The 24,271-nt window shown below is 41.8% G+C and overlaps 1 protein-coding gene across 8 annotated transcripts in view; it reads left to right on the plus strand.

Annotated features, from left to right (window-relative positions):
• The window catches only part of Elmo1 (engulfment and cell motility 1), a 517,847-nt gene that overhangs the window by 480,094 nt on the left and 13,482 nt on the right, over window positions 1-24,271 (plus strand). For all 8 annotated transcript variants that reach the window (NM_080288.2, XM_006516544.4, XM_006516547.3 and 5 more), the window contains 3 exons: window positions 1,745-1,857; window positions 11,619-11,726; window positions 19,044-19,126. In NM_080288.2, coding sequence (NP_525027.1) covers window positions 1,745-1,857; window positions 11,619-11,726; window positions 19,044-19,126 — 304 coding nt within the window. The remainder of the gene's footprint in view (window positions 1-1,744; window positions 1,858-11,618; window positions 11,727-19,043; window positions 19,127-24,271) is intronic.

Below are 24,271 nucleotides of genomic sequence, written 5' to 3' on the forward strand. Positions count from 1 at the left end.
TTTGTTTTTGTTTTTTAATACAGTCCAGGGAGTGATACCACCCATAGTTAGCAGCTCTTCTTACCTCAATTAACACAACCATGATAATATCTTACAACTATACCCAGAAACCTATCTACCAGGATTTGTTAAGTTGAAAATTAAGTTTAACTACCACATTAGTTCTTCTTATGTTACTTTTTCAAAAACAAACTCTTTACTTATTTTATGCATATAAGTCTTTTGCCTGCATGCATGTGTATATAGGCATATACATGCCTGCTGCCCACAGTGGCCAGAAGAGGGCACCAGATCCCCTGGAACTGGAGTTACAGACAGTTGTGAGCCAGGTGGGTGCTAGGAACCAAATCTGTTTTTTCTACAAAAGCAACAAATGTTCACAGCTGCAGAGCCATCTCTCCTGTCCTGCTTGCCTTTCTCTTTCATTCATATTATCACAAGAAAGACTGGAGTCTTTACTCTGTTCTACCCTTGGCCTTCATGAGGAGTTGCCACATCTGTAGGATAGAAATGGTAATATTAAATACTCATCCTCCAAATTCCTGGAAGAAGTGAAATTAAAGGAGGTAAAATTACACAATGTACTTCCAGTCTCGTGAGTACTCGCTGAGCACAAGTGCCTACCCCACCCACAAATCAAGAATAGGTGGAAGCAGATGTCCTGCCCAGAGCCAGAAAGAGTACAGACTCAAGATCAAATCTGATGAATACATGAGCCTTGGGTACCTGTCATAATGGTCATTTAGAGTGTTTAGCTAAGCAAAAGGGAGGTGATCACCGAGGTATGTGATCAGCACTGTGTCTATTACTGTCCAGTGTTTATAAAGACAGTGCTAACACTGTCTCCTTTGGGAGTCATAGCATTTTCTCAAGACCGATTCTAGTCTTTGTTCACAGTTAAGAAACTGAGACTCAAATGAGCTGTGTGAAACACTAGTCATAGACATGGCCTAGACTGGACCTGGTTTTCTGATGTCTGGATCCATGTTATAGGCAATACTTTTAACACATCTCTGAGGACTGAGCTCTGCCGCTCCCTGTACAGCTTTGATCAGAATACTGCTGACTTTACTAGCCTCGAATGCCAGGATGCTCATAAAGCTTTGTATCATACAAATCCCTTAAAGGTTTCGGAAACCACTGCACTCTGTCATGGAAGCTTTGCCGTGTAGTTCATCTAAAACTAAATTACATCCTATTAGCCTGAGACAAGTTAGAAATAATTTTAATTTATCCCATCATTATCTCAATCTCTGTGGGCTAGAATCTGGGACAGTGTTATGGTTCTCATTTGTGAGAGATTGAATGGAAAGCAAAAAGGGATCCTTGCTCAAGGTACCGTTAGTGATGGGATCTAGCAATTGCATGGTCACCCGACATTCCTGTTTGGTCAGCCACAAAATAGGAATCTATTTCTTGGACTTTTGCCTAAAACGCATCTATGACTTTGTAAATAAGGACTTTCTTAGAAGGCTTTGTTCTGGGGAAAAGTCACAAAAGTGGCTGGTACTTTTGTGGATAGTCTGTAAATGTCAGAAACCCAATACTGTTATTTCAACAGGAAACTCAGGCCTAGATTTTCCAAACACCACTTAGAAAAATCTCTAAATGATTCTCTAAAGCAGTGCTGAGAAGGTCCTGAGGTGTTGATGAAAGAAGGCCGCTTATGCTCCCTGCCCATCAGCTCACAGTGGGCTGTTTATCAGGGTGCACTGTGTAATACAATGTGTTTATTCTCCAATAGGGAACTAAAGGAGAAGATCCAGCCAGAAATCTTAGAGCTGATTAAACAGCAGCGCCTGAACCGCCTTGTGGAAGGGACCTGCTTTAGGAAACTCAATGCTCGCCGGAGACAAGGTATGGTTTAAGGAATTCCATATACCAGCAGGGAAAACAGTAGCTTGTTTCTTGGTACTCACAAGAACATAGTGTCATTCAAGGACAGCATTGTGCTTGATAAAAGAATGTCAGTATAGGTTAGTTCTTGTTTTATGTGTAGGGAGAACCAAAATACAAATGACCAAAAGATCCATGGAGCTAAAGGGCTGTTCTTTGGCATTTAGTCATACAAGGCTACTACTAGTGGTGGTGCCAACAACTGCTAATACATGCTGTGATTGAACCCTGTGCAAGGCTATTCTCTCAATATGTTTACACACAGCCATCAATCATGTGTCAGTCAACAGGGGACCACACATCCAATGGTGGCCACTAGGAACTTTGTACCACCTTAGTTTGTGTATAAATGTACTTCACAACCGTCACATGATGGAATCACCTGAAGATGCATTTCTTGGAATGTATCACCATAATTGAATAATACACAATTGGATTAATGAAATCCATCTTCAGGATAGCCCTATGAAGTACTTATTATAATTGTGCACATGTGTACATAACAAAATGGAGGTCCTGAGAGTTGAGTAACTTGTAAAGTTCTGGGAAAGCAAGGAATTGCCCTCTAAAGCTACAAGCCCTTTCTTCTCCTTTTTGCTTTTTAAATATCTATTTTATTTATCCTTATTATATCTGTGTCTATATCACTTATGTGTGGGTAAAGTTGTATGCATGCCATGGTACACAAACGGAGGCTGGAGGCCAACTTTTGTGAGTCTTTTCTTTCACTGTAAGTTCACAAAATTAAACTTGTGTCAATAGACTTCCACAGCGAGTGCTTTTTACCCATTGAGCCAGATGTTACCAGATGATGCTGAGCCACTGACACCACATCCTTCTTTTTGTGACCCCCTTGCACCATCAGGAAATTGGCCAGCATGTCTGGGTGCGTCTTGGCACTTGCAGCATGGATGGTTCATATTCTCAAATCTCTCACACTGATGCTGTTTCAGGTCAGCGTTATTTTTGAGGGGTATAAGTAAGGTGATTTAAGAATCTATTTCCAGAATCTTCCAAGACAGATTTCTGATCTGTCTCTGATTTCTGACCTCAAAATGTCAAATCAAAAAAGACAGCAGTAGACCAAACACATTAGGTGAGAAGCACCCCCTGACTGTTCCTCTGCCTTGATTGTTTCCTTGCTGTCTCTATGTGCTTGTGACCGTACAAAGCATTAATACCATACTGTCCGAGAAGAAAACAGTGGGGAGACAAAACTAAGATTTGAGAAGAGGTGAGGAAACTGAGAAAGAGCCAGCCATAAGCAGAAGCATCAACAACTGTGCGAACCAGTATTAGTGATGAGCTGGGAGCAACTCTGGCAGGTAGTTCTAAAACCCAATAGATGCTCTGCTCAGACACAAAGCTCACCCACTAATGACAGTAATCAATTTGTGTTTGTGCCCATCTTCCTGCCTGTTTACTTTAACTGCTCTGGGCTGAGTGCTCAGTAATTGAAATATGTCGATGCTACCATTGAAAATCACACTGAAGGACTTCAAAAGCCAGCCAGAACTTCCTAGAGTAAGTGAGGGTTATTTGAAAAGGACGAGAAGCCTGAAGATTTACACTAAGCCTAGGAAAAGGATTGGGGAGATAGAGAGGGGGGCACAGAGTATCGAAAGGCTGAGTTGAACCTGAGAAAGGCTTGCATTATAAAAGGAATGGAGAAGAGAATTCATCTCCTAAACTTAGCCCTGAACAATGAGGTCACTCCCTTCTTTCTCTTGCATTCCTTTTGCTGGTCTTCATGTCCAAGCACACGATACTCCAAGAAGACATTATACTCTAGTGCTAAGCATTGGCTGCCCTTGTACAACTATATGGACTTGAGCAGTTTGCACTCAGTATCAATACCTGTTTCCCAAGACTTTTGCAATGTAGCCCTAGGAGTCAAGCTAAAAAGAATCGCTGTTCTTGTGGAAGAGTGTGTAAAACCAGAACAAAACAAAACAACAACAACAAAACAGGTCTGATAGTGAAAAGACTCTGTCTTGGCTTTCTCAGCCCTACAGCTAGCCCCATTAGTGTCTTCAGGCAAGACATCTGATGTCTGCAAACCCTACAATGTGGGAGTCTAGCAGCACTCTCATCTCTGAGACCTATTAGCTAGTTAGCTGTATGCCCTCATCTCCTTCTTGTCTCTGAGCAGATCAATATCCAGAATCTATAGGCCCATGAGTGTAACTTAAAACATTTTCTTCTTGTACTTGACATTGAGCAAAAGACCCAGAAGTATTTGGAATGGGAAAAGCATATAGACACACTAAAAGCAGTCACTGATGCCAGTAGAATCCCAGTGCTTGGAGTTACACTGAACCTTCAGACCAGTATCCTATTTGATATTCCTTTCTGGCTGAAATGGATAGACTACCAAAACTTCCTTCCACTATAAGATAATTGCAGATTTTTATTCTAAAGAATATTTATCCTTCATTGTTGGTTAATTTTCTTTCTTTCTTTTTGTTTTTGTTTTTCGAGACAGGGTTTCTCTGTGTAGCCCTGACTGACCTGGAACTCACTTTGTAGACCAGGCTGGCCTCGAACTCAGAAATCTGCCTGCCTCTGCCTCCCGAGTGCTGGGATTAAAGGCGTGCACCACCACGCCAGACCAGGTTGATTAAATTTCTAATGAATAAAGGTGTTAGTATCTAGCTGATGAATTAGCAACACCTGGGCAGAGCAATACAAGTCTGATTATCAGCTTTCTGCTTGTGATACACAGGCTTTCCCATTGCTCCATCAGAACACTGCATTTAGATTTTGCACAGCCAAGTCAGCTGGGCTGTAAAATTGATTTCCACTCCTTCAAGTACATACATGTTCAAGGAGACTTTGTCATAGATTAGATCTGTTACTCCCTGCGTAGGAGCCATGGCCACATCCTTTGTCCCGTCCAACTTGTCTAACAGGGAGGAGGACATGGATGAGCAGATTCAGTAGTTAAGCTCACAGGGAAAACTGAAAGTTCCCTGTCTCACAGAACTGGAAGTGGAGGAGTTTGCAAAACATCTTTTCCTTAGCTACATTTTGTCAGAATGCAGTTGGAATTTGCCTATCATCCTATCTCATCCATAACTCTGATACTTGGACAATCTGATGCAAACAAGTCTGGTCTTCTGGAATATCTGGCCATATTCATACCTGGGAGACGACAGTCATGTGATACATATTAATGTGGCTTAAGTCCCAGTCTCTGCATTCCAGTCTGGGCAATCTACTCCTTGACCGACCTGGACTCTTTTCCTCTCCTGTCATATAAAGATGATATTACTTCCTACACACAGTGGGTAGTCGCAAGGGTTAAGTAAAATCTCTTTAGGACTTAATATGATGCATCAAGCAATCAAAACTACTCAGAATTATTGTAGGTTGCACATTCTGGGCATATAATTTTTAAACATAGGAAGCAGACTGCTATTGGATATCTAAGGCTTGCTTTTCTCTTTGTGCTGACACAATGTAAGGCTTGCCATTCTTCTCTGTCCATGTATTCCTAGAGGGGAGAGCAATGATATACACCTAGAAGTTGTCTGTGGTACAGCCATTATTGCTTCATGAGAGTGTAGTCTCCAACATTTCCCTCTGCTTTCTACATTTTAGAAATTCAGGTTTCTCAGAATCACTTGCATTGAATGGTCTTGATAACCCTTGGGCTAGATACCAGAGACTCATTTCAAAAAATGATACCATAAAGCTTGCTTCTCACGAAAGATGCCTGGTAGCTTCCTGTCTTTAAGTGCCAACATGACTGAGTTATCTCAGAATTCTGCACTGAGTTAAGCTTGTCTTCCCACTTCAGCCACCAAGGCCTTTGTACCTCACACACCTCTCATAATTTAGTCAGAAACCTGGAGCCAAATGGACCATTCAGGCGCAGCATCTTTATCAACCCTTTTGGGCAGCAAGCTGCTTCTTTCCTCTGTTTTAATTACATTTCTCTTTTGGTGTTTCATGAAACCTAATCAGCTCATTTTAACAAAAAGGCAGGTATAAATAAGTGTGCATTTCCAAATGAAGGAAAAACAGTTGAATTTTGGAAAAAATCATTCAATAGGTCAAAATAACAGGTAACCACCATTTCGGAAAGGTGGAAGGGTAGACAGTGGGGTTAAAGGGACATGTCCTCGGATTGGAATGAGCGTGTGCTCGTAGCCAGTTCTGTGAAGGATGCAGGGTGTACACATCATGTATGCTTTACCCATGCAGTTAAGCTATCACTTTGCAAGTGAAGAACAGCAGTCTCTCAGGCTATAATTTTGCTAAGGGCTAAAGCTGAGTATCGGAATCAGGTGTATAATCAAGGTCTACGTGTTTACTCCACTATCTACTAAGGCCAGTCATCTTCCTGAGTGTGTGAGAGTTCTGGAATCCTGAGCTAGGAGAGGACACAATGCCTCCAAGAGGCAGAATTCAGATGCATGACACAAGTCTCTGGTTTTGAAAAACATTCAGTGAATCGAGAAGTATTTGGAAGGTAGAATGGACTTACCTGCCAACCACAGGTGCCATTCCCCTCCATGAGCCAACAGAGAAATCTGTGGGTCTCATCACTGGGAAAGTGACATTTCTCTTTTGAGGCACAGTCCAGACCTGTTCTGACTTGGAAAGTTTGAGTCTTAGGCAAGATGTGGACCTTCTGAACACAATGGTGATTTGATAGAGTTTAGGGCATCCTAGCAAAATGGAACATCCTAATGGAAATGCTCTAACAACATAGGTTAGGAAATGCTTCCCCATGTCTGTGACAAGAGGTTCTCGGGGCATGCTACCAAATGTGGCTGTGCACCTAACTCTAGTAAGTCCCCTGCTTCCAAAGCAGAATTAAACAGACTCAATTCTTATGTCTATTGAATATCCAGCACGTCACACACCACACGTTATTACTCAATATTCTGGTCTTCTAAAGACCAAAAGGCATACTTACCTGCATCTAAGGTAGAATAATGAGGGAAATTTTAAAATTTATTTTCTTATTGGATAAAAGAAATGCAGATAATTTTCATTATTGTAGAAAGTTCTGTTGGACAGTGTTACAAAACTTTCACTTCTCTGCTTTGTAGCTTTTAGTAATCCACATGACATCAGAAGTTGCTTTAATTGGACCTTTCCCCAGGTTTCTGGGCTCTGCTGGTTAGCATTCACTGTCAGCTTGGCATAGCCTAGAAACACTTAAGAGTAAAGCTTCACTTGGAGAATCACCTAGATCAAACCAGCCTGTGGCATGTCTGTGGTATCTGTGGTGATTGTCCTGATTACTGATGCAAGCGAGCTCAGCCCACTGTGGGCAGCACCATCCCCAGGCAGGTAGGCAGTCTTGGGCCATCTAAGGACACTAACTTAAGTATGAACCTGTGAACAAGCCAGGAAGCAGTTCCTCCATGAGTTCTGCCTGGCCGTCAACTCTCCGCAACTACAGATTGTGACTTGGAACTGTAAGCCAAGTAAAGCCCTACTACCCAACCCCAGGTTGCTTCTGGTGAGAGTTAGTGCAGTAGAGAAAAGAAATGAAAATAAGGGCTTTGAAACCCTCTGATCCTTAACATGGGTAGGGCACATGGAGGGAGGAAGGCAAGGTGGGGGGAGGATCAATGACAAAGAAAAGGAAAAATGGGGGAGGGACTGAAAGACAAAAGGAATAAGAGCAAAAGAAAAGATTGAAGCACAAAATTGCCTCCATATTTTTTAGTTTGGAGAAGGAAAGACAACTGTTAATACATTCTAGTTTGTAATTGACTGCAAGGCCTCCACATTAGCTCTCACATCCTCCATAGATGCCAGTAAACAATCTTTGATAATGTTCTCATTGCTTCTTGCTAATTGCTTTTAATGGCGAGATCCACTCTTGTGTTGCCCAAAGGGACTGAGGAGCTCATAGCATCACGCTGAGTCTTAAAAGGAAAATGCACATTTTTCTCACAAAAGCAAACTACCAATTAAGCTGCTGCTGTTGACTGACACTGATGTCTCTGCCACTGTGTTGGTGTCCCTGACACTGATGTGTTGGTGTGCTGTGCTTGTGGGCACAGGAAGCTTCATGCTCCTCTATGGCAGCCCTAGCTTTGAGACAGAATTAAACAATGCCATGATGGCTCTCACCCTAAGGGCTACAGCTTCCATGCCAAAGAAAATGCTACCTTAGCATCCTCCCACTTGATCACAAATCAAGATGTGTTTTTTGTCTCTTCAGCTGCTGCTTCATTGTTTTGTAATCCATCCAAAACTTCTAAATTGCTGAGAAAGAGAGGAATGCATTGCTTCCATCAGTCATGCCTAGTCCCTTTTGCTCTTGGCCATTCTAGTAGTGGACAGTAAGGGGAACTTGGATAGAGAATAAGAGAAGAACTAGCTAAAGATAGGAAGAAAACCAGGGAAGGGTGATGGTTCTGTAACACAAGGTAATTTAAACCTCTTCAAGGAAAAAGTTCTGTTTAGTTACAAAGCAGATAGACAGGCCAGAGATGCAGGTAGCCTCTTGTGTTTCTGTAAGTAAGCTTCCATGCATCTTTTTGAAGTATGTGGTCTTTTCTGGCAAGCGATAATTAAGAATGCATTATGTAAGCAAGAGAAATTCCCTCCTCTTATCCTAGATTGTCTTTGTCCCTACTTCCCAGGCCTGGACACATCATTTATGTGGTCTTTCTCTCTAACTGCCACCATGAATTGACGGAACATCTTTGTGGCAGTCTTCGAGTGTCAGTCTTTTATGTCTGTCATTCATTTAATGATTGCTTTCTATTCCTGAAGAATTCTTGACTGCAAATATTCTTAGATAAATAAATTTATCCTAGGCATAAGCAGCAATACAAAAATTAATATAGTTTACAAACGAATATACATTGTGAAACTTCATGCCACATTGTCTTAAACTAGCTCAATTTCATAATTCTTTCCATCATACCAAGCTGAGGATAAATGATCCCTGCACCATATGGACTTAATGGCTTCGCAGAGTACAACTCAATCATGGGCTACAGCCAGCCTGCAAAGAAGGTATTTCTCTAAAGAGCAGACAGATTTTAATCAACAGAAGAGCTGAGAGGATCCCAGTGTCACACTTCACTGGCCTCCTTCCCATTACCCATCAGTAACACACTTAGCCCCAAAAGTTCCTCAGAGGTAACATACCTTACAAAACGTCGTGGTCATCATAGGCCATGTAGACCAGGCCATAGGCCGTGAAGTGTTTGTGTGCAGAGAGGACCATCATGCCCTGTCATCTCAGGCTCCAACAGTTCTGGGATGCTCAGAACACTTGATGTCCTCAGATTTTCACAATTCCTATTGTAAATTCTAGCTCAGTTCCCCCAAATGCATTCTTCTTGTGGAAATCCAGTAATATTACATTTACTGACTATAATGGCTATGAATTAGTGAGGGAATAACTTGCTTAACTCTCTTTGAAGTCCACTCCATAATCACCTGTGATTGCTGAATATATAAAATGATTTTTGAGAAGTTGGCAAGCCCAAATAAATTCATGGGCATTGCATAATCCTCCTCAATTCATGGGCATTGCATAATCCTCCTCCTCCTCCTCTTCCTCCTCCTCTCCTTCTCCTCCTCCTCCTCCTCTTCTTTTTTTATTAGATATTTTCTTCGTTTACATTTTGAATGCTATCCCGAAAATCCCCTATACCCTCCCCCCACCCTGCTCCCCTACCCACCCACTCCAACTTCCTGGCCCTGGCATTCCCCTGTAACTGGGTCATATAATCTTCACAAGACCAGGGGCCTCTCCTCCCAATGATGGCCGACTAGGCCATCTTCTGCTATATTTGCAGCTAGAGACACGAGTTCTGGGGGGTACTGGTTCCTGCTCCTTCTCTTCCTCCTCTTCCTCCACTTCTTCCTCCTCCTCTCCTCCTCAGTGTTTCATTTAGTTTTAGTTTTCAGCAGAGTTCAGACTCCTTTAAGTGGCATGTTCTAGATACAGTCAGGGATTCTCAAACAATTCTAAAATTCTCTTATCCTCTAGGAAGTCAAGAATCACAGACAATTTCCTTTCCTGGGTCAAGTTGGGCATTTTCATTGTTGATTATGTAGCCTTTACTTCCATTTTTAAAGCTTTTTGTTGATTAAGTGAATCATGGTTAAGATAGGACTTTTTCAGTGAAACAATTTTATATTGAAAATCTTCTTTTCTTAAAATGTAATGGACAGCCAGCATTTTTGTCAGAGTAGTTTCAGAGCAATTTAGGACTGCGGGTACAGTAATGAGGTGATTTGACCAAGACCATAGGGTGAACCAGGTGCATGAAAGTACCAAGAGGCTGGTAGGGCCCAGATGCCGTGTGCCTGGTGTGCTTGAACTAAATCTCCTTAAGTCTTCATTTTCCAGTTTAGCCCAGCACCAACCGTGCACACATTCAGTATCCAGTACTGTTCCAAAGCTTTGGGACCATAGCCATTATGAGCACAGTGGCCGACGTCCATACACTGTCCAGGGTGATGAGGACCCTGGAATCTTTTGTCTGATCAGCAACTGTTTGTGGTATATCCACTAGGGAAAGCTGCTTGCCTTGTGTGTACCAGGGGGCATTACCTTGGCTTGCTTACTTTGGGTTTCACAGCAGGGAACATTAAGATGGCTAACATGTATATGTAAATCATGTCAGCCCATGTTTTATTTGTGCACATAATTTCTGGAGAAGCTCAGATCATAATGTTACTCAAAGAAGCCTTTCTGGTGGAGGCAACATCTAATTGAGCCTTCATAGCTATACAAACACTGGAGCCATGGTTTATCTTCTTGATCTGTAAACATATAGGTCTACACCAGTAATATTTGCCTTTTTCTCCCTCCCTTTGTCCTGCTCATATCTTCTCATCACCCTTGAGAGCTGAAGGGTTGAAACTGTGAGAATCCAGAGTAAGAATATCCTTAAATTCTTGGCCACTTCCATTCAGGCACTATACTGAAAGGTTTAGGAGGGAAGCTGCTTGTGTATATCTTCATTCTTTCCCTAAATCCTAAATTATTCAGGCAATTTCTGATGGAGCCCTACCTCCAAGTATATGACCAATATCTTGATACTTTATTCACATATTGTGGATATGGACTGTTAGCAAGTGTTTGTACTAACTGCAGTATGACCTTGTGTACGGCTGTCTCAGCAGGCTGAAGATCAACGCAGAAGCATCTCAAACCCCCCAAAGCTATTCTTCCCTCACCTCTCTCCACTCTGCCAAGATTTTGTGGCTAAGGACTAGCCCTGTTGGTGGTTACAGGCACTGATAGAATGCCCATATAAACTACCCTCTTGAAAAATACTTTGCCATTGAGATAGAAGGGTTTGGTGACATTCTCGTTGGTCACCAATGTATGCAGTGCATGATGCAAAAATACCAAAATCAGAAGGGAGCTTCACCATCCAGCACACTAAAATCCAGTATTTCTTAAGTTCTAAAACTATGGTTCTCAACAACCTATGGTTCGCAACCCTCTTTGCAAACCTCTGTCTACAAAAATACTTCCACTACAATTCATAACATTACAAAATTACACTTACAAAGTAGCAACAAAAGGAATTTTCTGGGTGGGGGTCATCACAACATGAGGAACTCTATTAAAGGGTCACACCATTCAGACGGTTGAGAACCGCAGGTCTAAAATCAAATGAATGACTTTTCTCCTCTAGGTAGCACTGTTAAGAAACGTCATGACAATGTTTTTGAAAACCAGAATCATTAACCGTTTAAACATGTGTTTTTCTCCTCAGACAAGTTTTGGTATTGTCGGCTTTCACCAAATCACAAGGTCTTACATTATGGCGACTTGGAAGAGAGCCCCCAAGGAGAAGTGCCCCACGATTCCCTGCAGGACAAATGTGAGTGGCTCCTTCTCTGGGTTAGGACACCTAGATTTTGGTTCACTAGTTATTTCTCTTCGTTCTTTCTTTCTTCCTTTCTTTCTCTCTCTCGTTCTCTCTCTTTCTCTTTCTTTCTTTCTTTCTTTCTTTCTTTCTTTCTTTCTTTCTTTCTTTTTGTTTTTGAGTTAGGGTTTCTCTGCGTAGCCCTGTCCGCCTGCCTATGCCTCCCAAGTGCTGAGATTAAAGGCGTGTGCCACCACTGCCTGACCATTAGTTATTTCTTATTCATAGTATCCCATACAGAAATCTCTTAACTTAAATGAACACATTTGCACTTGACTCATCCTGTAACTTCAATCTGTGCATTCCCACCAAGATCACAACCTGGAAGGATTTGAGGCTCGGGGATGAGTAGAACAAATGTCAGAGTGGTGCTTACATACGTTTCCTAAAGGGTGAAGTAGGAGTCCAAGTGTCTAATTTGAATAGTGTGTATGTATATAGAGGTATTTTAAGGGATTCATATATAAACTTGATTTTATCAATTGTATTTCCAAGTAATCTAAAATAATTTCTTATAACTTATATGAAGCAACCTCTACCACATATGGTTTAGTGTGCCCTATAATCAGAACATAGAGTTAGTGAAAGATTCAAATACTACTTTTGAGAACTCAGAAACTTGGAAACATATGATAAATGACCCAGGAAGCCAGTAATCCTCCAAGGTATGTATTATTTCTATTTATTTACCTTTTACATGGGCTTTGCTTTAACATGTGTTTTTAAAGAGACAGTAGCATGTGACCCTTTTAACCTAATACCAAAGCAGGTAACAAGTTCCAAGATTCAGTGCTAAGTGTAGAGACTAAAAGTCATTAAAGCAACATTTAAAAATGCCAGGATGGTGAATTAATTTGGAAGAAAAATGAGACAGAAGTAATATAGTCTTAGAGGACACTCTAGTCAGAGAAATCAACCAGGGACCAGTTGTCAAGACATGCTTAAATAACCTTTAAGAGTAGCACTGATCCTGCTGTGCTTAGACAGCCATATCCAGGTAGTGTCTTTGACCTCCTACTGCCTGCTGTCTCACATCTGCCCTTCCATCACCCCAGGGCCCATGAAAGTCAAATCTGGACTGCCTGCTGTACAGCTCAGGACCACAGGAAGCAAAAATAAACCTGAGTGGGAAACTTCCTGACACTTTCAGACTCTGTGCTGACATTTCATGCAGAAAGCCTAGAACATTTAATCTTCCTCCAGTTTAAAAATGGGACAGCCTGGTCTTCGAAGTGTCATACAGTTCATTTCCATCTGCAGGAAAGCTGCTTTCCCAGAATGCATCCGTGACACCCCATAGCAGAAAATAGTAATCTGAAACTCACAACTAAAGGCTATGCCTGGAAACCATACCACACCATACGACACACCCCCCCGCCCCCCTCCACACACACAGAGTAAGAAAGGCTTAATCTTAAAATAAAGGACAGTCCTTTCTGCTCATTGAGTTCACTATGTGAAAAGCACACTCCTGTGTCCCCCTTTTTCTCCACTTACTGTTAACTGGTAAAAGAAAAATTTCTCATGAGCTAGGACATGTCCATAGCCAGTGATCTGGAAAAGCATTAGAAGTTTCTGGTCCCCAAACAACTACTACTGTTTAGGGTATCATCTCCCAGGACCTTCTTCACCTGGCCAAGAGATGGAGAAAGTATTCTGGGCAAAAGAATCACTACACTCCTGGCTCTACCCTGAAAATCTGTTCTTCACTTAACTGAGCATATAATTTATCCTCACGCCTACAGATAGACAATCCACTTCTCATCTTGAGCATAGGCATGTAGCTGGCACTTTGCCAGTTTTAGGTGTAATACAATCAATGCTTAGAAAATGAGAAGCCCTAGAGAAAGTTCTAGAAGTTGGCTGGCCCTATTAACTAATGGTCAGTTGTTGGGATTTCCCACCAAGCAATGTCCCCTCACCTCCAAAGCCCCAGGGTAGAGAAAACTAGCAGTCACTTAGGTATGCAAGAAGAGCTCTGGCCTGGGTTCTCACAGGAGAACACAGCTGTGATTCTCCTTTCTCCACACAGGTTGCATAGTAGACAGGGACTGATATGGGTTCTGGGAGAAGGTAGCAGTCTTCCTCCTGAAGATGCCTCCAAGAGTTCCCTCCCTTTCCTCTGCAGCGTTTCAAGCCCAGGGATGCAGAATTCCAAAGGCCACCTCACACTGTATCTCTTGAGAAATAAGTAGAAATTATATAAGTGTAAGAGTGTGTGGGGTGGGGGAGGTTGTGTGTTGGTGAGATTCTATCTATCTACGTAGGGGTCAGAGCAGGGGGTATGCTTACATTACAAAATGAAGTTAAGTTGTGTACCTAAGAAGGCTCTGCCCTGCCCTAGGAAACTAAGTTTACAGCTTCCAGCACACACTTGGTTGCTTTCTGTGCCAATTCTGTATTCTGCCTGGACTCTTAGAAGCAGAAAAGGTATTCCACTAGAAAAATGAGTGAGAGACCTTGAAATGTTCAACCCTAAAAGGGATGTCTCCATCACATCCCTTCTCTCAGGGCTCAGGGAACCCTGCAGATGATGATGTGGGAAGAATATGCGAGCCACAGAGGCTAGAGGACACCAAGGAAACAAGGCTTTCAAAACACAACAGGGCCAAAGCACCTATGAACTCATGGACTGAGGCCGTATACACAGGGCTTGCATGGGTCTGCACCAGATGGGGTCCTAGGGCTAAAACTGGACACACGCCCTGTCCCTAACCCAAATTCTATCTCCAACCAAAAACCACTTGCAAATGAAATTTTAGTTTTCCCCAAGGGGGTCTCACTGAAGTAACAAACTGCTCTTAAGGTACTGACTGTGTGCCGAGCAGTAAAAGGCCAACAGAACACAAACTCAGTGGCATCTTTGAAGGTTCCTTGGTTGATAATGCTGTATCGGGACTTTTCTTTTCCTCAACTTTTAAAATGTTATCTTCCCTCCCTCCTCCCAACCTTGGTTCTTTGTGTGTCTATTGTGCCTTCTGGTTTTGTATTTTTATACGATCCCTGAGTGTGTAACAGGCTGCTCTCTGTGATGACATCTGTCTCTTGGGCTCTTTTGTTTCTGTTTGTTTTGTACTACTCCGATGTGTTTATTTTGTTTTATTTTATTTTGTCTCATTTTTATTTCTTTGGAGACTGTTCTTTTCTAATAAGAGACAGAAAGGGGGTAGATCCAGAGGAGAGGGGAAGAGGAGAGGAACTAGGAGGAAAGAAAAACTGTAATCAAGATATAACTTTTAAAAAAAAATCTTACTTTTCAATTAAAAGGGGAGTTACTATTAATTAGTGGTAAGAGTCATCACGTTTCTGTGTATGTTTGTTCTCTCCCAAGGCCAGGAGGACTTGTCTTTCACTCCTTGAGTTAACCAGGGCTGCACAGTAAAGGACTGATGAATCACTTGGTTACCTGGACCTTTTTTTACTACTAGTCCTAGTGAGGATGGTCCTCCATTGGCTGTCTTCTTCCCTAAAGCTTTGAGTTGTTGCTCTTCGTATGCTTTCTGGTCCACAGGAACTAGGCCCTTGAAAAATCTACATTCCCTCGCATCTCCTCTCTGGTCCCTCCTCAGGCTTAATAGGCTGCCATCCCCATCACCCTATCACTCCAGCTCATTTGCTTTAGCCGTGCCTACTGCCCTCTAAGGCCTCTGTTTGAAAGAATCTAGGCCAGTGTTCTTTGCCCCCACATCAGAGGGACAGGGAGGAAAGCACAGGCTGATGCCCCCTCAAAGATTAAGCCTATTATCGAGGATGACGAGAGCAGCTGACAGCCAGGCAAAGTGGGGGATTTGGGTCATGAAAGCACAGTGAAGAATTCAGCTCCCTCCATCCACTGAGAGAATTAATGCAGATTAATAGTAATAGGAATAATGGCTGATGCTATTTGCTAAGTGCATAAGGTATGCCAGGCACAGTGCTCAGAGCTTATGTAAGTTATCTACTCTGCAACCTGAAGGAAAGGCTCATCCATGTTTTATAGATAAGAAAAGTGAGGTAGAGAAGCATTAAGTATAACTAGTTGACAGCCATGGGTTAGTAAACAGTAAGATGAAGGTATTTGCAGGCAGCCAAACAGCTCCATGGCCAATTGTAATTCACTATTTTTTTTTCTGTCTGGACTAAAAATGATTTGAGACTCTGATCTGGAGCAGGCCCAACGTGCTAGAACAAGAGGTTAGTCAAGCCCCTAAAGCCTTAGTTTCTGGTTCCAAAGGTAAGGTATGGATCATCCCTGAGTGCTGTGGGGCTGATATGCTAGATTAGGAAGGTCGGGCTCTGTCCTAACTGCTGGAGCAGCCTGCCTCCATCCTGTATCTCATCACTCACAGAAGCTTCTACTGAGGATATCTGCATATAGCAGTGTCTACAAACACTGTGTTCTCAAGGCTCGCAGCCCTTCCTGAAGATGTTTTCCCTTGACTTCCCCCAGGGAAAAAAGCTAAAAGTGTTTGCATCATAGTGGCCACACATTTGTTTTTTAGAAATATTTTGTCATTTAAATTATAAGTAAGGTTTCTTGCAAGATGCTAGTAAGGATCGAGTCTCGGCCTTTTGGCTAAGATCAAGTGAAGATACTAGTAAGGATTCCATGTCCTTAGAGTGAAACCCTTATTTGTGGCTGATCTCATTATGATGCAGGTGCTTACACCTTCCAAACACAAAGGAACAGAAGCCTAGTAAGGGACCATGGGACACTAAAATCAGATCTGTCCCTGGCTAGCTGTGTGACATTGTGCAAGGAATTCTTCATCTTGAACCTTAGGCTTCCCATCTGCCCAACCCTTCTCAAACTGAGCAAATATGAGAGATGAAGATGTGCCATGGAGTAAGGGTGCTGCTTCCTTCCCTGATGACCTCCTGCTTCTCCCAGCTCTATGCCTCACCATGTTATCGTTCTCCCATGTTGAAAGAACAAATCACAAAGCTAGCTTGGCTTTGAAATCTTCAGGAACTCCCTACTGTGTGAGTGTGACCCCCTTTGTTTCTACCCCTGGACTGGAGAGGAAATTGTTTTCAGTTCTCCCCATGTTTAATCTTCCAGTGCATCTAGAGAAAAGCTATGAAAGAAAGGAAGAAAGATAGAAATGAGAGAACAGCTTTTCAATACGACGATATTTTTAGTAGTTTGTATTTTCTTTTAGTCTTTATCCCATGAGCGACACAGCAACTTATCTCTCTGATAAGGGACAATGGATATTTAAATATAAAGTATGTATGGCCACAATATGAAAAGAGATTTTCTCCTGTGAATCCTTTGCATTAAGACAATCCAAAGCACTTTTGTCTTCCCTGTCCCATTCTCCATGTCTTCAAAGCCAAACAGTAGCTGACTTTTGTAGAGAATGGATACTGGAGTTCATGAAACATTTCGCATCTTATAACAAAGGATTTCCTACAATGTACTTGTCATTTCAACTCCAGCGGAAGCTTTAGGAAGGTTTACGAATTGTTTTGCTAATTAGATTTTAAAATTCCCTTCAATGTCTCTATTGCAAATGTAACCAACTTCCCCAAGATTTCAGTTATGCCCTGCAGACAGATCAGCCACAGAGGCAGCAAGACTAGCTAGTCCTTGGTTATGAACTTGGACTTGTAAGACCCGAAGTCAGTGTTTAAGATAGGCTCAGGATTTTTAACACCCACCTACAGGATTCCTATTCAAAGGAGTTGGAGAGAGGGCCAAAAAGGCAGCTGAGGCATAGGGTTGAGTTGAACCAGAGCAAACAGCCCCTCTTCTAGTGTGCACAGCAAAAGACTTTCCACCCATTATGTTGATGAAGGACCCTCCCAATCACTCAGGGCCACAAGCTAATCTCCTTTTGACATACAGACATAAGTGCAAAATCTGAATATAACACAAGAAGAAGAAATGGCAGATTAGAACTTCAGCCCCTTAGTCTAGATAAGTATTTTCTCTTACATCTTGCCTAGTCACAAGATCCCAGCTAACCATAAACGTTTCTGGGGAGCATAGTCTTCTTGTGTCCGTGAGGAGGAGGAACCAGACATTGATATTGAAATTGAATGCAAGTACTCTGGACAGAGTGGACACAAATCAGGCTACATGGTGGGGGAGTAGATGTTGGTAAGTAGATGCTGGCGAAGCCTCCTGAGATTAAAGCTCATAAGATGCGCCCTTCCATGGGCTTGAGAGCTCTGGGTTTGTTTTCCAAACTACGCTGAGTTTTAGTACTCCTGGGACATTAGCTCTTACTGTTGCTTCAATATTCCATAACTTTATAATTTTGTTGTTATCCACATTCCAATTAACTTCTTCAGTGAACATGTATAAGCTTTGACTATGAAATCTGCCATTATGTTCTCCTTTTAAAAAGGGTAAGGAACTGGTTGCTTACAACCCTCTTTTAGCAAACCCAGGCTAGGCAGCATATGCAGCTGGATTCACAATCATTGTTGGACTGAACAATTTGGGATTGGAGAAGGATGGATAACATAGTGGTTGTTTGTTTGTTTGTTTTCATTGAGATTCTGTGCCATGCTGCTCGTCCTTGTCTCTCTTATTTAATTTTAAAGAGTGTTCTGAATGCAGAGCCTTTTCTGTTTCTTATCTTCTCCCTGCTCCCGAGCAAGCCGTAAGATAGCATCATTCTCTCTAACTGCATTATTTTCCAAAGGCTCAGTAAGAAAGGAAGGTTTCCTTTATTTTATTGAGTTGCCTGTTGAACAAGGACAACCAAACCTTACTGAGCTGCTATGACAGTTCATGGTTTTGGAAAGAGAGCTATTTGGAAAGAAAGCTCGGAACTGTTTGGAGTCAGATTGGTGATCTGAGCTAGATCCACTTACTCAGTTCATCCAGCCCTCAGACACAAACAACATAGGTGCAAGTGCTGTAGCTAGAGATACCAATACATATGAAGCACTTGGCATTGCTCCTTGGACTCAGAAGCCCTTACAATGTCAGTAGTAGAACTACACATATTGCACTGTTACCTACTGTAGCATTTATTATAATACCATTGCTTACAACACCACTATCATGGGTATTATTTCAGGCTTTAGTGAACCAGATTATATTTATGGAAATAGCATGCTAGAGATACATTTTACCAAAACATTATATGCTCAGGTATCTAGTTTCTAGACACTGCCTGACTTCTCTTCCTCTTGTCACATCTCTGCCTTTCTCTTTCTGCAGTGGTCTCAGGCAGTGCCAACCATGGTAGCAAACTCAATGAGTACATTCTCTCCTTTATTGACATTGGTGCTTCCAGTGGTGTCTTAACTTTTCATTATTTTTATGAATTGCAGTGCCGGTGGCAGATATCAAAGCAGTGGTGACGGGAAAGGACTGCCCTCATATGAAAGAGAAAGGTGCCCTTAAACAAAACAAGGTATGGTTTTCTAAATCACTATAAATACCTCTGCCTATACACTGCAGTGAGCCAGCCTTCGCGTATGCATGTATTGGATGGTTCCCCGTGGTATTTTATGTCAGGTTGCACATCTCAGCTCTTCTCTTTTCTTCTTTCCCAATCCATTCCTTCCCTGAGTGGTGCTTTTACTCTTTCTCTGTCACTTTTCTAGTGCCTGTTCCCTCCTGTCACTCTCTGTCTACTTCTAACCTTAGAAAGTACAATGGCTGCCCTCCCTCTGTCTCTGAATGAGCCTCCTCCACTTATCTTCATCCATTCTGCAAGCTTCTTCTCGCCTCTTATGTATGGTAGTTCCTCTCCGTACATGCTCTCACTGAGTCTCAGTGAAGCCTGAGACAGGCCGATACCAGCCTCATGAGTCAAAGGATATGAGAAAACACTAAGCACCTGAGCCATCAGAGTCATAGAGAGTAGTCTATTAAGTATCCAAATGAGGTTTAAAGGAGGGTAATACACAGGAGTACATGCCTAGGTGCCATGAACAATGCAGCTTTTCTCCCCATCCCCTTTTAGTTTACCAACAAGCTTCTATCATGATGGTCCACAATGTTTTCTGAGTAAACAGGGTGGGGATACAATCTTGAAAAACAGAAAATTTTCTCTGTTTCTAGGTCAGAGGGTCCATTAAGGATCCAGTTCTTTGCATATACCCATGGGCATCTTTTGTTCTATGCTACATCAACAAAACAGTTTCACTATGTGTGGTGGTATACACCTGAAACCCTAGCACAAAAGAGGAAGAAGCAAGAAAACAAATCATTAGCCAGCCTGGACTACACAGCAAAATCCTGTCTCAAAAACAAAACAAAACAAAGTCTAGATTTACCTGGCTGCTCTAGATGCCAAACGCTGCATGGATCGATCATTTATTTCTTTGATTCTAAAAACAGTGTCTAAAAGGAATGAATAATAAAAAAATCTATCCTGCTTATCAATCAGCGTTATCCCTGTTTTCTGATTTCAAATGAAGATAAAAGGTCACTGCATACAACTATGCTCAAAGAAAACAAAAGGTACTGTGAAGGCATTGTTCAAGATGTCAGAAGGGGAAGATAAAGGCGAGGATGCTGAGTTACAAGATCCTTGCTGCTGTGTTATGTGGATAGAATTCAACTCAAGTTCATGTTCGCTTCTTCTTTCGAGCACTGGCCTATAAGATGTTCCAATGACCAGCATAATACTATGAAGTAATGCTAGAGAGACTAGGGCTGGGGTAATCTGTTGCGTAACACCTGTGGGGGTTTCCATGTCAGAAAGACAAGGATTGTATTGTGCATAGACTCCAACGAGCATTCTAAACTATGGCAACAAGTCTGAGATTTCATGGTTTGCCTCTTATGGTGCTGACTTCCTTCCACAGCAGCAGGGACTGCCATATGTTTCACATGTCAGGTGTTCCATCTGCAGCCTCGGAGAGCACAGACTCTGCTCAGCTTCAGAAAGGTTCTTGGTTAGATAACACTTGAACTGAGCAGGAAGCCATGTGCAGAAATTGACAACACAAGAGTCTAACCCAGAGGGCTGGGAAGGATGGCTGGCAGTGGAGCAGTCTGCCAGGACTTGAACATGCTGACTGGGAACTCGGAATTCTGTAAAATATGTTCAGAGAGGCTTCCTACCTCAGCCCAGCACGTGGAGGTCTTGAGAGCTGTCATTCTCCTCCTTAGATTAAGATGCTGAACAAAGTGGCAGGTTTAGCCAGAGACCTTGGGGCAGTAAGTAAAATGGAAAATGATCTAGGAAGTCACCGAATGTCAACTTTGAGCCTGCAGATACAGGTGCATGAGTGTACATACCTGTACACTCAAAACACATACATGTGAACCCAAACATATGATCATTCATTCATACCACATACACATATGCATGCAAGGAAAAAAATTTTCTTGCTATAGTAACATAAATTATCACTCTAAAGACCTCACTATGTCACTCCATATTACTAGTACATTCCAAAGTAATTAGAGGCATGCCTCCTCTTACCCTAAAAAGGGGTGAGGTGGGGCAGGCTACAGAAACAAGACAGCCATCAGGATCAGGGATCTAGTTCTCTTTAGATTGTGTAAATTCTTTGCCTATTACCAGAACGACAGGGATAGAGAACTCGTCGGATTGGAAAGTAATAACTATGATGTAAAATGTTTTAGGCTACAATAGAAAAAGTCAACATTATACAAGAAGTGTTCAAATGAATTGGTTCTGACAGAATAGACATGATAAGGCCTAGAAACTTAGATCAAAGTAGAAGCAAGAGTCATATCAGAGAAAGCAAAGGGGAAGATAAAATAAAAATTTTTAAGTCATCCACACGAAAGCCGTGCCACGTGTTCACAGTAGAAAGAGTGCATTGCAGTGGGATAAGTGGATAAGTGGTTAAGCGGAGCCAATGGGAGCTGAATTAAGGAGACAGGAAGGAGCAATCGCCACACTCATTAAAAGGGAAGGCGGAAGGGAAGGGGCAGAAGAAGTAGATCATGTTATCAACATGCTCATGTTGATCTAAACATAGCACTGATCATCTTCACTATAAACAGTAAGTACATTAAGAGACAATCTTAAAACTGATCTTTATTTAAAATGATCAAAGTGTATTTACTTAATATACATTGTAAAGGGTTTAGCCAACTTAATTTAAAAAAAGAAAACAAAAATATCACCACAGCTCGAAAAACAATCTAAAAAAGAAAAAGAAAAGAAAAGAAAGAAAATTAAAAAAAAAATCACCACAACTCAAGAAACGGAGATCTGTACATAAATAAAGAAAGGATAGACCATCTCAGGAGTAACTATGATGACACAGGAGCGAGGCTGGACAGATGGGGTCAGTGCGCTTAGCCATGGGATGTTCCAGAGCTCAGCAGCAGAATGTGTGTTCAAAGGGCTGTGTGGGGTTTTCCTAGCAGGTTCTTGACAGAGAGTAAATGCTCCTGACCTTATACGGGGCAGACCACTTAACCTTGGGGATGTCCACACTGGAGTGCTGTCAGGGTCTGGGGAACACTGGATAGCTGTAAAGGTAGCAACTGTGGAATTGTAGAGAGTTTATATCTCAGATCTTCATAGCTCTATGGATGTGCCTATCCATTTGGAAAGGCTGTCGGATTCAGAAGCACAGATATTTGTCAATCGCCAGACATTCTGGGGCTCATCAGCTCCTGCTCCAGCCTCTTGCCCATAGGGCCCCAGGTGGCACCTCATTTGTAGATGCTGGAAGTGGCTGGGTAGCGATTCGGCAAAGCTGTTACTGAGCTGTTGGGCTGGCAACAGGAACATGGAGAAGGCACAGCAACTACAAATTGATTTTCATTAAATTAAACTATATGATGTCTGTAAGAAACCTAATTCCAGTGTAACTTTAAAGTATTGGATGGGAAAATACACCATACTGATTCTAATCATAAGAAAGCTGAGCTAACTCTATCAACCTTATACAGATCAGATCTCAGAAGAGAGAAAATTATCAAGGAGCTATTTTCCCCAAAGACACAATAACCTTACCTTACACACATGCGCACTTAACAAGAAGCATCAAAATACACGAGTCCAGAAACTGACAGAGCAAAAGGGACCTCAGCAACCAATAGAGATCAAGCAAAGGCCAATCAAATGGATTGATTGGTGCTATGAACAACACCATCAATCAACTTGATTTAATTGGCATTAATTGAATATTCTAGCCAGCAGGACAATACTCATTCTTCTTGAGCTCACCAAAAACAAACAAACAAACAAACATTCACCAGGTTACGCATTGAGCCACTAAACATGCTTGATTTGGTTTCATCATGACAAAAATAAAACGTTATGTTTTTTTTCCAGAACAATAATATTACAAAGCATATTCTTGGGTCACCATAAATTTAAAGTACAAACCAATAGCCCCCCCCCAAAAAGGAAACCAAAAATGTAAATATTTGGAAATTTAACAACACACTTTAACCAATAATTTAAAGAAGTCATAAGATAAATTTTGTATCTCAAAAGTAAATAAAATTCAAAACACAATGTGTGCTGGATGCAGTGAAAGCATCATTTGTAAGGACATTTACATTAGGTGCTTAGAAGAGAAGCGTGCTCTGAAAGCAATAGTGTCCCTGTCATAGAGTACTATAAAAGGCACGAAGAATAGAAATTAAAGATAATGAAACTGAAAACAAGGGAAAACTCAAGTGTAAAAGGAAAAGGGGATTAATTCTTTTGTGGCCTGGTGAAAGGATAGGGAAAGGAGGAGAGAGAAACCGGTGTGGAGACGGGATCGTGAGAACACATTACAAGTGGGTACTTGGCCTTCTTCTTTCAGACTGCATGCCACGCACTTACAAATTCACAAACAAATTAGCAAATATTTTCTAAGGTGCTGGTGTTTTCATTATTTTCAGGATGTCATTAAAAAAATTGAATAGATGGATGGACTATGGAAAGCTGCTGTAGGGTGAGGTACACAGATGGGTGGGTAGGGTATACTGCTGTAAATAGATAAACTTGTCTGTAAGTCGAAGCTGCTTCCTTGTGCTTACCAGGTGTTCCAGACACTCCTGCCATTTCCAGCCTAACGCAGTGTTCCATCAGCCTGGCTCTGTCATTTGCATATACTTGAGAATTATTTGCCTTGTGATATTATTATCCACAGACCTTATTTTTCAGGCAGTGTCAAAAGCAGAAAGGAAAGCCACAATTCTTCCTAACCCACAACTATTTTTCCAGTACCCAAAGACACTGTCACCCCCTTTGAGACTTATGGGTAAGAAAAGGCTATCTGCAGTTTCAAGGAAGAGTTAGCCAAAGTATGCCCACAGCAGGACCACCTCTGCCTGGTGTCCAAAAGCCAAGGTATAGTGTTAGCTCTTCAGACAGTTTTTGCAGCTATGAAACAGCTTCTGAGATTTTGTGCAACAGAACTCTCCATGAACTAAACTGCTGAACAAGGCCATCTTAGGTATTAGCATCCAGAAACAAGAGACTTTGTTCATAGCGACTTAGTCTTGTAGTGCCAGAGGATGGCAATATAAAGAGAGTTGATCCTTCCCTTGAGGTGCCTACTGCAGAGCACCTGTCTGTATATTTAGTCAGTCAGCATTGACCTTCACAGATCTGATGAGGTCT

The sequence above is a fragment of the Mus musculus genome, chromosome 13, assembly GCF_000001635.26.
Source record: "Mus musculus strain C57BL/6J chromosome 13, GRCm38.p6 C57BL/6J".
In the NCBI taxonomy this organism is placed as follows: Eukaryota; Metazoa; Chordata; class Mammalia; order Rodentia; family Muridae; genus Mus; species Mus musculus.